Source organism: Podarcis cretensis (genome assembly GCF_951804945.1).
Source record: "Podarcis cretensis genome assembly, chromosome: 9".
Lineage (NCBI taxonomy): Eukaryota > Metazoa > Chordata > Lepidosauria > Squamata > Lacertidae > Podarcis > Podarcis cretensis.
The window spans coordinates 36,815,194-36,833,241 of record NC_137178.1 but is presented as its reverse complement, the minus strand read 5'-3'; the positions used below and the strand labels follow the sequence as shown (position 1 = coordinate 36,833,241).

The following is an 18,048-nucleotide window of genomic DNA, read 5'->3' as shown; positions in this document are numbered from 1 at the left end:
CAGCTCTGCATGCAAATACCCACTATTCTCTTGGGAAAAAATGTTGAGCCTCACATTGTTTTCTTGTTAAAAACAGAAAGTTCTGGCCTGTTTTTGGATGCTGCCCATCAGCCCTTATTTGAATCATTCTCATTGTTCAGTCTTTTAAGTAACCAATAAGAGTGGAAAAGGTGAATGAGAGACATATTTTGTGTTTTGCCTCCTAAAGAGCTGTGCAGCACCGGGTACTTCTTCAGTCAGTTCCAAGTAGATAAAGTGAACAGTGCACCAGTTTTTCTTAACTACTACTTTTAATCAGCGGTCCAACCAGTGAACAGTCAAACACCACCCAACTTCATGCACTGTGTTTGTTACCTATAGTCGTTCTTGAGAGATTAGGGAGCACTTTAATTCCCTCTTTGCTCTGATTTAGATTGTATGTTCCCTTGCATAATGGATGGATCTCACTCTTCCTCTCTCCCTTTTTAAAGGTGTTGCAAGGCAGTAAAGTACCTTGGGCTTCTCACTCCATGGCTGTGTCCACACTATTCATTTAACACACACCTCCCCTTGCAAAGAACCATGGGAACTATAGTTTGTTAAGGGTGCTAGGAATTGTAGCACTGCGATAGGTGAACTTAACCTACTTCACAAAAGTGTTCTTGTGGACAGAAATGGTGTGTGTGTGTATACGTGTGTATACACACAGTATATGGTATGCCTATCGATGTAACAATAATAGCAAGTTCGTGTAACTCAGTAGACTATACTGTGTCCGGCACCTACATTCTATCCAGGGCTGGGATTGTTTTAAATTCAACTTGCAAATAAGTTTAGTCGGAAACAAATTAATGAGATTTACTTTCCAGTGAGTGAGTCAAGGACTGTGCTTCTACCGCATCCCGCCCGCCCCAAAAAAACACCCCTCGGATATTTGAATTGAGGGTAGAGGGAGGCGTATCAGGGTTAATTCTAACACCAGCCTCTTTTCTTCCCATTGACTTTTCCACGTGGTAAACGTCAGGCAAGGAGAGTTAGGAAGCTGCCGTTCACTTGCTGTGGTCATCATCATGCACAGGTTCTATACCATGCAATATGTAACAATTTAGGCCAGCATGATACAGAGCTTCAGCTCGCGCCGAAAAAGGAAACCGGACACACAGGGCAGGCGTATTACACACACACACACACGCACCACGCGACCAGGTCAAAAGTTGACTGCCTGCCTCTCCAGCTTCCCCCTCGGATCGCTCTTGCTCGGTCCTGGCAGTCCCTGATTTTCCGCCCAAGGTAACAAACAGCGTGGCTAGGAGCCGGAGGGGGAATTAGGCGGGGAATCGCCGTGTCCGTTCCTGCTGGCGAAAGGTCCGGGCCGGATTTTGCACCTTGTCCCCGGGTCTGCCTCACGGCCTGGAGGAGCTGGAGCGGCGGCGGCGGCTGCTGCTGCTGCTGCTCTGTTTATTGAGCGCTCTTGTCCTGGTATCACTCCGCTGGCATGGAGGAGGAGGAGGAGGTGGAGGAGGACAGCACTTGATCATTGTGATGGTGGCAGGAGGAGAAGCAGCAAGCAGAGCAGAGCAGAGCAGTCTGCGTGTGTAGCAGCTCGGCGTACGTTCTGCAAATACTTCAGCGAGCTACTTTTGCAGATCGCCCCGGATTGTTCACGTGTTGACTTCCCCCCAGCTGGATTTGCTTTTGCTGTGTGTGTTTTTTTTTCCTTTTTCCTTTTAGGTTCCTGTTGAAAAATACAACTGAGCAGCCAAAGTACTTTTGAGAACACGGTGCGGCATAAACACCCAAACTTTTTTTTCCTTTCCCCCTACTCCCCGGGAGAGAGAAAACACAATTCAGAAAGCGGCGCTGCCTGCCGCCCGGTGGCGCGGGGTGCGATGTTGGGGTGCCTGTGTGCGCGTTGTCTGCCCGGTGTGTATGTCCGTAGGTGTCTTGTGCGAGTGTGTGTTGTGGGTGTGTAGAAGTGTGGAGCGTGGAGAGAGATTCCTGCCTGTTTTGCACGCATGTGGGTGCGTGTCTCTCTCTTCCTCCGTTTTCATACATGGGGGAGACCAAGGAGGTTTTCGGTCCGGGATTTGCTTTGGAAATGATGGATTATTTCAAAGGTGGACTGATCTGATCTTCCTTCCCTGGAGTTTGCCACCGAACAAGCTACCGATCAGTTTGTTGGGATTCCTCCTGTGTTTGTTGATTGTGTCTGGCGATAACCTCGCAGCACCGCCTCCTGGGTCTCGGCTTTTAACATTTTCTTTAGGCAATTTATTTCTTTTTTGTGGGGGGCGGGCGGGCGGGGGGAAGCTTTCTTCCTGCCGGAGAGGATCGACAAGGAAGGGAGAGAGGCTTTTAAATTTTTTTGGGGGTATTTTGTTTTAAACCAAACAACCCCAAAACATTTCGCTGGGGAACTGCTGCCTTCCCCCCCCCCCATGGTCCGTTAAAGAATATCTTCCCCCGGAGGACCCCCCGTGTTTGTGCCTGGCGTGTGGCGCCCGCTTCTCAAAGGGGGGAAAAGTTCTTCCAAAATAGTGTGCGCGGAGAAGAGGATGGGGGATTTTGCAACCCCCGCCGCTGCCGCGAACGGCGGCAGCCTTTGCCTCAACAATAACCTGAGCAGCAGCCTCGGCGGGGCCGGGATCGGCGTGAACAACGCTCCCCACGGCCCTCCTCCCGGTAACAGCGCTACTCATAGCGGCGGCGGCGGCGGCGGCGGCACTAACGGGAGCAGCGGCGTTCCCAAGCACAGCACCGTGGTGGAGAGGCTGAGGCAGCGCATCGAGGGCTGCAGGAGGCACCACGTCAACTGCGAGAACAGGTACCAGCAAGCCCAGGCCGAGCAGCTGGAGCTGGAGCGAAGGGACACGGTGAGCCTCTACCAGAGGACCCTGGAGCAAAGGGCCAAGAAATCGGGGGCCGGAGGCGGCGGCGGCGGCAGCAAGCAGCAGCAGCAGCAGCACCCGAGCAGCAAGCAGCAACAAGATGCCGAGTGTGCCACGGCCGAGCAGAGGAACCACACGCTGATCATGGTAAGGGGGCGGGCGAGAGGGGGCTGGAGGGCGGCTGCGGAGCACTTGTGGGCTGGCGCTTTCTCATTTGGCGTTCTCCCTTCTCGCCGGAACGGATGTAGGAGGTTGGGGAGGAGGGTGGGGGAAGAGAGAGAAAGAGCGAGAGAAAGCGAGGGATGCTTGGCTGAAGCCAGGGAATGGGCGGAGAGAGGAAACTTTGGTCCTATAACTAATATGGGAATCCAGGAAGCAAAATGGACTATTTGAAGAGGAGTTGTCGAAGCCTCTGCATTGGTGGGGGTGGCTAAGCCGCGCGCACACGCTCCCTCGCTCTCTGTCTCTCTCTCTCTCGCATGCCACTTGGATCGATCACTCAGGTAATGATTCTTCACCTGCCGGCGTCACACACTCTCACCCCCCCCCCACTTCCCCCAGTCGCTCACAGGTATCATTGCATCGATCACGGCGCAAAACAATGAAACAAATGAATTGTGCATTTGGCTGTTTCACGTGCCATTGGAAGAGCGGCGTAAAAACGTACACAGGAGAACCGACGCGCTTGGAGGGTCCCCCTTGTTGTGTGGGCAGTTGTCGAGTAGCGCCGGGAAGACCAGGGGGAAAGCACGTGCGTGTGCCTGCGCGTGTATATCTCCGGCCAGCGTGGGTGCGTGCCTGCAAGGATGCTCGCTGCCTCTTTAAATCCAGCGGAGGGGGAGCTTTGTGGGCTGGATTTGCGGAGCGGGAGTGACAGCCCTCGGGAGGAAAAGTTGGGCAGGTTCCTCCTCGGCTGGCGGCGGTGCGTGAGTGTGCGCGGCGTGCAGCGGACCAATCAAGTCTCTCCAAACTCGCCCCAGCCACTCAGCGGCCGCCTGGGCTGCATTTCTTTCTTGCCTCCCCCCCCCCCCCCGCTTTCTTTCCTTTTCGTAATTCTAAAGTTTCCTTGGCCTTTTAAGAGGCTTAGAAGAGAACAGCAAAGGGGCGGGAGCTAACCTGCCGGTGGCGTAAGAACTACTAGTAGGAAGTGGCGTTTCACACTCACCCAGATGGTTAAAAGAAATTAAACAAGAACTCGCCGGGTCACAGATCTTGTCTTAAAACAAAATAGTCAGTACGTGTCCCTATTAAAAGCGCCCCTCCCCTTGAAAATCGTCCGGGAAGGATCGTCTGCCGCGAGCTGCTCTGATCAAATCGATTAGGAAATCCCTTTCCCACACCCATTCTACCTTCCCGACTACCCTCCGACAGCTTTAGTGAAGGGAGCGGAGAAGCGGCCAGGGTTGTTTTTTTTTTTGTTTTAACAGATCTGTTGTCAGTCCCTGCTTCCAGCGTGCCTGGTTTCCAGTAGGTGTAACCGAGTAAAGCTAATCGAGTTTATGGAGAGCTGTGAAATATTCTGCCTTTGGTGGCGCAGTGATTGTGTCGATGGGAGCTGCTTGCCGGAATCCAGGCAGATGGTCTCAGGGGCAGCTGGAGGGCAGAGCGAGGGCATCCCTTTCTTTATTATTATTATTTTACTTAGGCTGCTGTCGCTCTTTCGGATTTGTTTGCTTATTGTTGCAGCAGCTCTCCTAAACCAGGGTTGCGGCTCTAAGGCTTTTCTGCTGCGCCCTAGTCAACCAATTACTAAAATACGGTGTTCATTTGAAATATGTATACAGTATGTATATTAAAAGGAAGCTTCCTCTTAATCCCGAGGCTCAAACAGGAACGATTTTACGCAGGTGTGTTCAAAAATAAGTCCAACTGCACTCAGTGGGACTTACTCCCAGGTAAACGCGCTTCGGATTGAAGCACACGGACTGAGTTGTCACTCTCCCTCCCCCCCCATTAAAAAAAGTGATTGCCTACTTTCAAGTAAACATGAACAAGGTCGCGCGGCGAATGTTTGCCCAAGTAAGACGTGGAGCTTAGATTTAGGCAACCGCTCGCAAGGTTCCGTTTTTAATAAATGTCTGCTGCTCTAGCTGAGCTGGAGAGAAGCGCTGCAAGGTCCCTTTGCCTTCCTGCTGCCCTTATGGCCGCCCTAAGCTAGGAGCGAGCCGGAACCTCCCCGCCGCCCAGCTTTTCGGCAAGCCACCCCACCAGCTGGCATCTGCCTGACAAAGCCGCTCTCCCCTCCCCCGGCTGGAAGTTGGGTGGGAGGCCTGGAGGGCGCGGACTGACGGCGGGGTCAGCCGCAGTGGCAGCCCAGGAGGAGCTGGGGCGAGTGGTGCGGCGCAGGAGGCGGAGGGAGGGAGAGAAAGGAACGGGCGCGGACTTTGCGGGAGACAGCCGCCGCCGCCGGCTCCTCCCCTGTCGAGAGGAGGACCATTTATTGATGTGGGACTCTTCTTCCCCACCCCACCCCCGGCGTCCGTGTGTGTGTGTGCGCGCGCGCCTCCTCAGTTCACCGGAGCCGCCTCGGCCCCTCCCACCGGCGCGCGAAAGGCCGGCTCAGCCGCGACCCGCAGGCGGAGTCCGCTACACCTTCTCTCCCCCCCCCCCCCCCGCCTGCCGCGGCGCTTTGTCTGCTCTATCGAGCGCTCAGCCGTGGGGGGCGGGGAAGAGCTTAAACGCAGCCCGAAGTGCGCCCTCCTGGAAGCGAACGCTGCTGCGCGGCGTGCCGCCTTCCTCCTCAGGCGTGGAGAAACCACCACTCCCCCCTCCCTCCCTCCGAGGGTGGGGGCTTGGAGAAGGAAGCTGCTGCTGCTGCCGCCTCCCTGCTTTTCCAGGGAAAAGGCAGCCGGAGAGGGAACGCCCCTTGTTGGAGACAGCGGGGCATTTCTCCAGTGCAGCCGGGAGGAGGAGGAGGGGGGGCGTTGAGATAGGCAGATAAAGCGCTCAGCCTCACCACACAGGAATAACCGCCCCCCCCCTTACGCTGCCGCCGCCGCCGCCTTCCTCCCGCCCGACCCGGTCTGCGGACGCGCGCGCACATACACACACACACACACACACACTGGCAGGGAGAAAGCCGAGAGACAGACGAGTCAGAGCAAAGCACAAAGGGAGGCACCTGACTCGCAAACAGGAAGCCGACGAGGCGCTGTTCGGCTGCCCGTCTGCTTGGCCCTTCCCGGCCCTCTAATAGGATTTGGGTTCAGTCCTCAAGCTGTTTCACGCTCTTTGCTCCCTAATGGAGCTTGCGCTTGCGACACAGTGGCGCACTCGGAGGACTTGGGCAGGGAGTTCATGCAAGCAAACAAACAAAAGCCTTTTTCGCATTCCAACCCCCCCCCCCCCTCTTTTGAGCTGCGGTACTGACTCACTAGTGAAACAATAGTTTCCTTCTCTGTCTCTAGCTTGCAGATGGGATTTGGGAAAGGCTTTTAGTTGGAGAATCTCTTTGCCATGGGCAGAAGAGGGTGGTTTGTTTTTTGATGTGCTGGACAGGTCTAGATTTCCCCCCTGGAATGGCTCCTTTCCCACCAGTAATAACAATAAAGTGGATGTTGTAACATCTGTTTTGATAAGAAACCACTGATTTCCCTTGATATGACCTGTATTAACACGCCAATAATTCGATCATATTCTTCACTTGACAGTTAATAAACCCTGCTTTGCTTTTGGGGTCCAAAATACCTTTTTAAAAAAAGTTTTGGATTTGTTGCAGTTACAGGTAAGTTGCAAAATCCAGGAAATATTAGCTTATAGCACATCCTTTTAAAATAAAAATTAATGTCTTGTTTAAATCTGCAGTCCTATACATACACACTTGGAAGTAGTATCTATTGGACTCATTTGGTCTTGTGTTTGAATATACATGGATAGGATTGCAGTGAGTATCTTTGAAACTCTCTTGGTTAAAATTACTTCCAGTATGAAATCCACAGCTAGGGATATTTGCATTCGGCTTCCACTATCATTGGAGCATGCCAGATCAGTGTGTGCTTTGCTGGTTAAAAAATTAGAATGCAGTGTTATTTACAGCCATTTTAAATAAGGGAGAGAGTTTCATCAACAATGTGCTTATAGAGAAAGGGTTTCACCAGCAATATAGTTACAATTTGTAGAAAGATTAAGAGAGAATTGGGGTTTTCAACAGTGTGTAAGGGAGCTCCCTAAAGAAGAGAATGAAGTTGCCAGGATAGGTGTGAAGCTTTTTGCGGTGTCTTTGAATCCAGTTTGTGAGACTTCATAATGAGAACTGTGTCCTCCTTCCAGTCAGTGGTACATGATCTTTGATGAATACAGACCTCCCCAATGGTTGTACTGACTGACAAGTGCTGGGGGAAATGTGAGGTGCTGGTGGTGCTCTGTCTTCAGAGAACACTGCAGCCCCACGTGTCTGATTCCTCTTTTCCTAATCCTTAATAGAGAGAACAATAAGTTGCCTTTACTGATCTGTATTTTGCTTGTTTGTTTAATCTGTGGAGGCCTAAACTGTCCTTCTACACTTCGTGTTTCTCAACGTATGCTGTACTCCAGAATGTGTGCTTTACTGAACAGCTGATCATCTTTTTATAAATATAGTGGTACCTCAGGTTAAGTACTTAATTTGTTCCGGAGGTCCGTTCTTAACCTGATACTGTTCTTAACCTGAAGCACCACTTTAGCTAATAGGGACTCCTGCTGCCGCTGCGCAGCTGCTGCACCATTTCTGTTCTCATCCTGAAGCAAAGTTCTTAACCCGAGTTACTATTTCTGGGTTAGCGGAGTCTGTAACCTGAAGTGTATGTAACCTGAGGCGTGTGTAACCCTAGGTACCACTGTAGATGTTTTCCTCAAAGGCATGCACCTCAAACTTAAAAGTTGATGATCTCTCATAGAAAGTCAGTACTGCCTCATTTCCACATCCAGGGACCTGCACGCTCCATGCATGCTCAGTGCATCTTGGCAAACCTAATCTTCTAAATTAAGGATGGGAATCTGTGCCATTCCAGATGTCAATCCTTGGTCTAACTAGATGTACCTAAGGCTTCCAACAGCCCAAAGGAGTCTAGGCATATGGTGATGGATTTGCTTTTCCTGGGGGCAGCTGCATTTATTGTTATTTAATATTTATTCATTAAATTTGTTAGGGCAACCCAAAGTGACGTGCAACTGTGAGTCATTCCATACTTTCCTTCAGTTTACAAGATCTCCACCAGGAATGGTAAATTGGAGAGGGGGGTGGGAAACTTTCTCAAGCTTCCAGAGGGAAGCTGATTTCTCACCTTTCCATTTAGTTTGTGCTGACACCCACCTTTAGCAGCATGAAGAAAGAACACATTTTTCAACGTATGTGTTCCACTGACAGTCAAACAGTTTAATTTTGGAATAAACATCATCAGATGTTTGTCATTTTCTATTGTCATATTTACTGTGCAATGCATCCCTTTGTCACACCTTGTTTGTAAGGTGGAGACAGAAATAATGCATAGGATTGAACTGGAAGTCACTTGACAGCAGAAACTGTATGTCTACTTGGAAGTAAATTCCCATGTGTTCAAAGGGGCTAGCTCTCAAGTCCTTGTGTGTGAGCTTTTGTCTGAATTGAAGCGAGGCCAATGGTCCACTTTATTAAAGACCCTTCCCTCCCAAAAATAACCACAGGTAAAAATTCAAAATACCATTATTGAATAGCCTACCTCAGAGAAATTTATAACCATTTAATCCCAGTTTTGTGAGGTTTGGGTATGAGCACTTGATAGGGGATGTATAGTTGATTTTGCTAAATCTTTGATTTGTTTATTAATAATAACATCACCAAACATTTTCTTCATTTGGCTATAGCAGCGACTAATGAATTTAGGAAACACAATAAGAATTGTACAATAAAAACTTGCATTTCTTTATTAAGTATTATCCATTTTCCAGCCTAGTCATTGTGAAAGCCAGTTTTAATTTCTCTATTACATAACTAGAAATGTTTTAATACTGTGCTAGTTAGGTTTGTTTAAAAGTTATTGATGGTAAACTTGCAATTCCTCCAAAATGTTCCTTTGCTCATCATCAGACTAGTTCCAAGAAACATCTGCTCATTCCCATTCTTAGCTAATCTGCTTTCTCACTTCCTACTGTGTTGCTTGCTGAATGCATCTTAGATATTTGGCAAATGTGCTTCAGTATTAGAAACCATCTTAAAAATTATTTAATGTTAAGCCATGCCCATGTGATGGCCTATTACAGTTCTGCTCTTCTGTACTGGTTTGTAATTTGTCAAATTCTAAAAGACTTCCTGTAACTGTATCCTTGACATCTTATACTGACAGCCTCATCATATGCCTGCTTACTCAGAAGTAACTCCCGCTGAGAGTCAAGGGGGATGTGGTTATCCATGAGTTCTGCCTCACATCTGGTGTATATATGTAGAAACATGGGGTGGGTGCAGATTTAACTGCAAAGGTTTGCAAGGGAATCCCTCTTTCTGTCTGTCTTGCTTTTCCACAGCTGGGCCCTGATATCACCTTTCAGTACCAGAAATAAGCCCAGCTAGGTGAAAGCAAAGTGTTCTGGGAGGGAGTCTGCAGGAGGTAAGCTGCTAATAGGGGGAAACTTCTGCACTACTCCTCATTTGTTGCCAAAATTGAACATCACTGTTTAGTTACATTAGTACAGCAAATATGAATTTGAACTAATGGGTCAGGTAGATGAACTCAGTGGCCCTCAGGATCCCTTCCAACTCTGCAGTTTATGCATCTAGTTTGATCCTGAGTTTTGTGGCTCTTACTTTCAGGTCACTCTGCATAGGACTGTTGCCTTTGAACCAGACATATTTACTCAGAAGTAACCAGTTGGGCTTCTTTCTGGCTAATTGTGCAGAAGATTGTAGCCTTTGGTGCTACGGTATCCTTTGGTGGCGTTTCTGCTTGATAGTGAGAAGCACTGTGCTGATTCCTGATTGGTTTTATAAGAGGCTAGAATTATGGTAGCTATGGAATCTTCATTGGAAGTACTTACAGCAGCATTTATGCTTCTGAAAGAAGGTAGGTTTTTGCCTGCAGCCAGGAAGAGCACAGCATGGGATATGCAGAGAAAAGGAAGATGGGATGAAAGAAAAACTAGACACAAGGATGAGGCTAAAGTCATTGTAAAAGGCAACTGGAGGCCAACGTAGAGGCAGAGAAGGGTGATGTGTTGAGAAAGAGAGATTATTTCAGCAGGAATATTCTGAGTTGACTGAAGAGGTGAGAGAGAACAGGAAGGAAGGCCAGAGTGGCAGTGGTCCAAGGAAAAAATAACTAGGGCATGAACAGTTTAGCAGAAGATGCAGATTTGGCCAATTTTGATGAAAAATCAGTGGTTGGAGTTGGCAGTAAAAACAGAGAGGAGAATGAAGAGCCAGCAGTGGGCCTAGTTAGTTTTATGCTAAGAAGGCAAAAGAGAGAGACTTAGCTATATCTAATCAACAGGAGGTATGGGTGTCTGCAGAAATAATTTGGGGGAACGGGCAGAGAGATCCATGACTTTAAAGTACAGGTATTTGACTTACCTCTGAACTCCACACACTATTACATGGTGTTGAAGAGCAGCAACAAGAAACAATAGTGATTTACTATAGTGTATGGGATTATATATTTCTGAACTAAGTTCTAACAAATTGCTCTATTTGTCCATTGAACAATAACAGAGGCACCAGAAAGACATAGAGCTATAATTTGTCCATTGAACAACAATACTTTAAGACTCTGAAAAACAAATTAAAAACCCCTAAGGCTGAATTTTTCACCTTTTACACAGAATCTCCCTTGGCTGTGATGAGTGCCAGATATAAGGATCAGAAAGTAGCCAGGCTTTTGTTGTTGTTGTTAATTCCTGTCCACACGTAACATAAAGGAAAATATACTACAAAGTTGATCGCTATTGAAACAAAAATGGGAGACTCTGAGGCTCTTGGCCAAAACAGTCAATAACTACTTCTATAAATTTCTCCTTAGGATGGGTCCTCAGCATTGCTCTCTGGATGTTCAACAAACAAGCCAGACAATTGCTTTTCATGCATTGTTGAATTTAGCCATGCCTGTGCAAAGTGCTGAAGGATTGTTCAGTTCAGCATGTTGTAACTGGGAGGGAAAGTGCTGTCAGGAGAGCCATTTTAATAGCAGGGAACCGTCTGGTGTGGCCCAGCAGTTCAGCAAGGTTCTTGGTAAAGTAATAAGTAAATCCAGGTAGGAAATGTAGATGGACCGCCAATAGTTCTCTTCTGTGGATTGGTTGGGATGATTGGCATGGTTTTGACTGTGAGTCCTGGAAGACCTGTACCCTGCCTTTTAGGCCTTTTCCCAGCTGGTCTGGGAGGGTGGGGCTCTGACTGACTCCAGCTACAACAGCTGAGACTGCTGAACAGAATCTTGAACTGGGGTATTGTTTAGGGGGGCTGTTAACAGCATCTTTGTACAGTGGTACCTCAGGTTACATACGCTTCAGGTTACAGACTCGGCTAACCCAGAAATAGTACCTCGGGTTAAGAACTTTGCTTCAGGATGAGAACAGAAATCGTGCTCCAGCGGCGCAGTGGCAGAAGGAGGCCCCATTAGCTAAAGTGGTGCTTCAGGTTAAGAACAGTTTCAGGTTAAGAACGGACTTCTGGAACGAATTAAGTACTTAACCCGATGTACCACTGTATCTATATTTTGGATCTTATGATTTATGCGGCAATTTTTCAGTTTGATTGTGTACTTTTTAATATTGTTTATCACTACTCTTGCTTTGTTTGTGGTTATGTAATTTTTTAGATGCTGTAAGCCACCTTGAGCATTGTTTTAACTTTGGAAAGGCGGCATGCAAATAAAACGATTGATTGAGTTTTCTGTTACGTGGTTTGTCTAGCTGCTTTAAATTTGAAATCTTTCACATTCCAGTTTCTTGCACTTTTCTACTACTATTGTGCTCATTAGTTTTCCTGTGTTGTTATGTTATTCCTAGCAACTCTTGTATATATGTTCTTTCATTTTCATTGCCTCTAACTTCACAAACTGCAGAACTTGTTCGACTGGTTCTAGCATCAATATTTGCTTATAATCACAAGTCAAGATTATTATTATTTATTAAATTTGTATACCACTCTTCAACTGAATATCACTAGGCATTGGGCTGGCTAGAGTTCTTTGAGAGTGTCAACAAGCATATAGATGGTCCAGTTCACAAAGGGTACTCAAGGCTTTCAAAAAGCTTTTGACCAGGTACATCACCAAAGACTCCTGAGAAAGCTTAGCAGTCATGGGGTAAGAGATGTTCTCTTGTCAATCAGAACTGTTAAGGTGGCCAAGTTTGCTGAAGGTACTAAATAGTTCAGCATCATTAAAAAAAAGGGATTGTGAAGAGTGGCAAATGATTTCGCCAAACTGAGTGAATGGGCAGTAAAATGGGCAATTCAAACATCATGGCCTTTTATGGGTGCTTTAAACTGTAAAAATGCTACTCAGAATTTTGGAAGTGGATGGTGCAGCTATTGTAGGACTGGATTGGGTTAGGTTTCCCTAGGGAATGAGAACTGGAAATGAACATAGTTCAGTTCCACAGAAATACACACATATATATTTATTCAGTAATCACACAATATGAGGTGGCTTGATCAAAGCATATAGATGTCAATGGGGAAAGATTCTTTTTGAGTTACATTGACTTAGTTCAGATGTACTGGCAAACTTTGTTCTCCTGAGAGCCTTGGTGAGTCTCAGTGTGCTGTGTTTTTCATGTGCCAGGAGAAGAGATTGGAAGCCTGCCCTTCTAATTTGTGGTAAATCATAGTTTGCCCTTTCCATCAAATCTGGCAAACAGTGGCTTGTCATATACTAGAAGCTAACACTTCTAATTCCTTCTCCTTGTGTGCAAGTGTGCAAGCTTGAGGGTTGCACTTGCCTGCTCTTATAACAATATAACCAGTGGCGTAGCGTGGGGGGTGCAGGGGGGGGCCGGCCGCACCGGGCGCAACATCTGGGGGTTAGGGAAATCCACGGGTTGGGGGCGCAAATCCATGGGTTAGGGGGCGCAAATCCATGGGTTAGGGGGCGCAAATTACTTGCCTTGCCCCGGGTGCTGATAACCCACGCTACGCCACTGAATATAACAACTCTGGAATGTTGTTATATATGAATTACGCCATGGTGTCCCTTGTATCTCAGAGTGGGGTTCTCAAGGAACATAAGTGATTGCAATACGTATGAAAGGGATTTTTTCTCTAGGATCTTGACAATGACTTGTGAATGATGACAATTCCAGCTGAATTTTGTGACAAGAGAGAGAGAGAGAGAGAGAGAGAGAGAGAGAGAGAGAGATACTTGCCTCGCCCAATTTTTCAGACATATGCCAGCAAATATTGCAGCAAATTAGTATATAGAATAATGATATGATTCTCAACATGCATTGATGTTTTCAGATGTTCAGGGATTGGGTTTTTTTCTGGGACTGTCAACTTAAACTTGTCAGGCTAATAGTGTCCTTTATTATTATGTTTCTATCCCACCTTTCCTCCTAGAAACTCAAGATGACAGACATGGTTCTCCCTCCATTGCATTTAATTTTCATAGTACTGTGAGGGAGGTTAGGCTAAGAGATGGTTGATTGCATTTTGTGGCTGACCCTCCAAGGGCAGGGTGAGGTGAGGTGAGGTAACCACCTCAGGCATGATGATCCACAGGGGCAGCAGATCCCAGTGTAGATCTTTATTCCATCCTTGTTCCTGATGTAGATCACCCTTTCTTCCCTTGTGGGGAGGAGGGGGTGCAATTTTGTGTTTCACCTCAAGTGCCGAAATGTCTTGTGCCATCCTGATTTAATGACTATGTCACAGTGGCTGATAATGAAAACCAGCTGGTAGTGAAATGTAGATCCAATTAAAGGTGTGCAGTAGAAGGATCCTTAAACATGACTATCAAATAATAAAACAAATGTCTGTGCCTTGACCTTCCAAGGATAAGCTCACACAATACTTTCCTACTACTGTTTTGCATCTAGGCCCCATTAGGCAATTTCTGCAACTTGAAATAGAAAGTATTGTATGACCACCAATTTTTCCCCAGAGTAAATAACAATGACAATGGCAGTGTTATTTGAGGTTTCATATACTTTGTGTTATTGTCTTGAGCATATTCTGATATCTTAGTTACTCGTTCATGGGCATATATTGTCTAATATGCTATTATTCATCTGCACTAAGGATTATTTCTCTCTCTCTCTCTTTCATTGGAGCTCTCACTTTGATCTCTCCTGCAGGCCCATACGCACACACATGCACTCAGTTATTGAGAACAGCAGAACAGATGCAGGCCTAAAAGGGTGCTTATTTATTAAAGTTCCCTAGTCTTCTTCCACCTTACTTATACAACCTGCCTGACAGGTACTCATGATTCATTTAGTGTGTTCATCGTTACAAAAAACATTCCTCCTCCTTGTTATTTATTATATAAAAATACAATCTCAGCCTGAAGATAATTGCTATCGAACAAATGTACTTTTTCTGTTTAGTATAAGAAAATTTGCTAACTACTTGTTCAGATAAATGCCCCCACGGAATTAAGAGTTATGAGGGTGCTTTGTGAACATGACAACAAAACAGCAAAAGTTTGGTACAACCTTTAGTGCAATCAGTACAAAAGTAGAGGGGGAGAGGAATACCATGAAATCAACAAGGAATAACTGGCAAGCCTGACTTTTTGAGAAACAACAACTTGGAAGCACTCTCAGATATGATCCGAACCTATCTCTTCATAGCACTCTGAAGGTGTTAAGATATTGTCAGTTCAATTTGAAATGTATACACTAGTTTGTACCTCAGTAGAATCGGGTTGTTTTTCACTTGGACAAAACTAGTGTCTACTGTATTGCTAGAGATCTAAATGGAAGGCAGAACGGGCAAAGGCAGCAGGACAGATTCTCCCCCTCACCATAATATTTAACAGAAGTTTTCATTAGCATTATTCATTCAACTGCTGTGTGATTTGCTGCTTTCTATTGCATAACCTCGGAACATTATGTTACGTTCGGTCAGAGGCCTGCAAAACCTAATGAGCAAGCCTCGATTCCTGGATTAGTTGTTTGGCCGCATGCCACATACCCTGATATTGCCACAGAGAAGGAAACGGGAGGCATTGAGAGTGAAGACCTTGAAGCCAAGGTTCATGCTTAGTTAACAGTAGATCAGCACCCACTTAGATGACTAAAGCCACTTCTGAAGTGGTGGTTGGTATCCGAGGAGCAGTGGGGGGGGGGAGTGCCTTACCTTTTCCCTACACATGGCTGCTGTTCTCCAGTGTCCAGTATAGAGTTGTTGTTGTGTGGGTTGTTTTTTTTTAAAAAAAAAAAACACCCCACATTTCCCCAGATAATAGTCCATTGGGAGAAAAAGCACTTGGGAAGGCAATGTGGAGTGGTTCGGGAGAGGGCATTCTCTGTGACAGTCCCTAGGGTGTGTGGTTCCCTCCTCACAGAGGTGTGTATGATGATTTCCTTGCATAGCTTTCATTGTTTGCTGAAGACTCGCCTTAGTACCCTGGCCTTTGACACCCGATACCCTTTTAAGGCCCATGCTCATGTAAATTGTCTTAACTGACTAATACTGCATTTTTATATTGTTGTAACCTGTCCTGGGACCTTATGATGAAGGCCAGGTAAGGAAAGCAAGAGAGAAGGAAGGAAGAGAGAAGGGCAGGAGTGGGAAAATGGAGAGGGGTGGTGGTGAAATGGATGGATCAAAGCAGGAGGAAATAAAAGTCATCTGCAAGTGATCAGTTGAGACCTGGCAAGTGCGTTCTGTCCCTTTCCCAGCAACCTCCTTGGGACAGGGCAGGGGGGAAGAGAAGGAGAATGGGGTGCACTCCACCCACTTTTGACTCTGGAACCACCACACTTACTTTAGCCCCCTGCCCCAGCAGATGACTCCCGAGACAGGAAAGAGGTTCCACACCACCGAGATGAAGGGTTGGGGGTGGGGATTCTCAGATTAAAAACAGGCATTAAACAGCAAGCAGTCCTATCATATTACTTCTTCAACATCAGCACAGAAGTTAGCTAATTTGTTTTCAGTGTCGATTCCACCATGCTTCTTGCACATGAAAGAAGCTAAACTAAACTTTGAATATGAATTTTTATAGTGGGGTTTCACCCAGACTGTTTCTTTTCAGCAATTAAGTTTGGTATGGTCCTTTGCCTGGGAGGTGAAATGTGTTATATTTTTAGAAATAAATATGTGATGTCTACAAAACAACGATGCATCACCATTTCCAAGAAACTTGCATAAGATTTCCTTACTATTTAAGGAATCTAGAACATTGTTTTGCTTTCAAGGAACTGAAGCTGCCTTGGTTCTAAAATAACTTACCATCATCCCCCCCCCCCCGGGGGGGGATATATCTGAGGAAGACTGTGGAAACAATATGTGGAATTACAAATCTGCATGGATATGGCAGGAAATCAATGAAAGCTGGAAATAGATCCCTGCACATTCGGTTTTGTGGATTTCCCCTGCATCACCTATGTACATTTTGGAACTTTTTTCCCCACAGTGTAAGATGTCAGCTAAATCTTGCTGATTACAGTTTTGGCATGTGTTAACTTTAGTGGAATAATGTAGTGAGTGTGCAATATTGCCAGCAAGTTTCTTTTTTATGTCAGGCAAATTACCCTCGTTCCCCCCCCCCCCCCGCCCACCAAGAGAAAGTTAAACACCTGCTTGCTGAAAGTTAACAAATGGGGATAGTTATTCATTATTGCCTGGGGTAAAGGGCAGTATGTGGGTTTTACTAAGGGGACCCTTTTCATATAACTCTGCAACTTAGAAAGTATGAAACAAGTGCATACATTTTTAGACTGTGAGTAGACTTAAGTTATTCATGAATGAAACAGTCTGATTCAGGTCATGAGAGGCCAGCTGTATGCATTCCAGATGTAGTTGGCTTCAGAGGGACCATTTTTGTGCATGAAATGAATGTGCATGTTTAAATCTTCACACAACTGAGCTGCTATTACAGCCACTCCAACTTAAGTATGACACTGGAGAATGTTGTGAATGGAAGATATAATAAACTGTGGTGACAAGATAAAAAAAATATTCTGCAGTACTAACACTACATGGTAATTTCAAGAATCTTTTTTTCTTGCATGTCTGAAGAACTGAACAAATACAAATGCAATATGTTGTTAGAGCTGTGGAGGTAGGGACCGTATTTGTGATGGGATGCAACATCATTTCAGCCTGGAGAAGTGATAACCTTGAGTGAGGCCCTGTTCCATGACCACTCAACAATTTTCTCTATTACAAATCCATTTTTGTCCAAGAACAGTGACTTTGAAAGAGCCTGCTCCTTTTCATTAATGCCTTTGCACATCACACCTTCCTTGAAGGCTGAGAAGCAGTTTGACTTGCTTCAGATCCCTTTTCTTTCTTTTTAAAACAGTACCAAGGTCTCTCTTGCACCACTAATGGTGCTCTCATTCCTCTCTGGACAGCCGGGCTCTCTATGTCTAGAATCTGTAAGGAAGAATTACTGTACATTTGGGGGGAATGTCCTCTGTCCTGATTTTGAAGGATAACATGCTCTATTATTACTGTCTATGGGCACAGTTCATAGCAATGCACTCTCTCGTGATGGGTAATATGGTGACAGTGGGAATGATGGAGTAATGCCACCTCCTTTACCATAAAGAATTGCCTACTTATTAGAATCAAGAAGAGGCCCATAACTTTAAACAAATTATTTGAACTGACTAGAAATAATTAAATACATGCTTGTGAAGGGGGTGTGGTGTTTTGGGTTTGAAGGAAGCAAGTGGGGATTGGTAAAATATTTGGTTTGTTTGTCCATTAGTACAAGAGTTCACCTTGCACGGAAGAACTTTTTAAAAAAATGAGTTATTTATATAACAGCTTGTAATTTAATAAGCTCATTATTCATTAGCAGCTCTGTGATGTAGGCATTTCTTCTACATAGCTAATCAAGAATTGAGGTTGCAATGTGAAAAAATCTGAATACAATTTGCAGTTTTTTTAAAGCAATAATTATATATCAGAGCTGCTACATTTTGTTTCTTAGTTGGTGCTAAAAAAAAATCCCTTTGTTGTAGGAATTTTGATCAGAATTTTTTAAAAATGGTATTTTGGAATGTAGCTAGCTCACTGTATGATAATTCGGATATACAGTACTTCATTATACTAAAT

The 18,048-nt window shown here is 45.7% G+C and overlaps 1 protein-coding gene across 2 annotated transcripts in view; it reads left to right on the top strand.

Moving 5' to 3' along the window:
- Nucleotides 1–2,290: 2,290 nt before the first annotated feature.
- Nucleotides 2,291–18,048, top strand: part of MAML3 (mastermind like transcriptional coactivator 3) — a 271,946-nt gene continuing 256,188 nt past the window's right edge. Inside the window, exon 1 of one of the 2 annotated variants that reach the window (XM_079989475.1) lies at nucleotides 2,291–3,014. In XM_079989475.1, the coding sequence (XP_079845601.1) occupies nucleotides 2,535–3,014 (480 nt within the window). In that variant the 5' untranslated portion in view covers nucleotides 2,291–2,534. Of the gene's footprint in view, nucleotides 3,015–3,182; nucleotides 3,371–18,048 lie in introns of those variants that run through there. The other variant, XM_079989476.1, reaches the window with a different exon arrangement.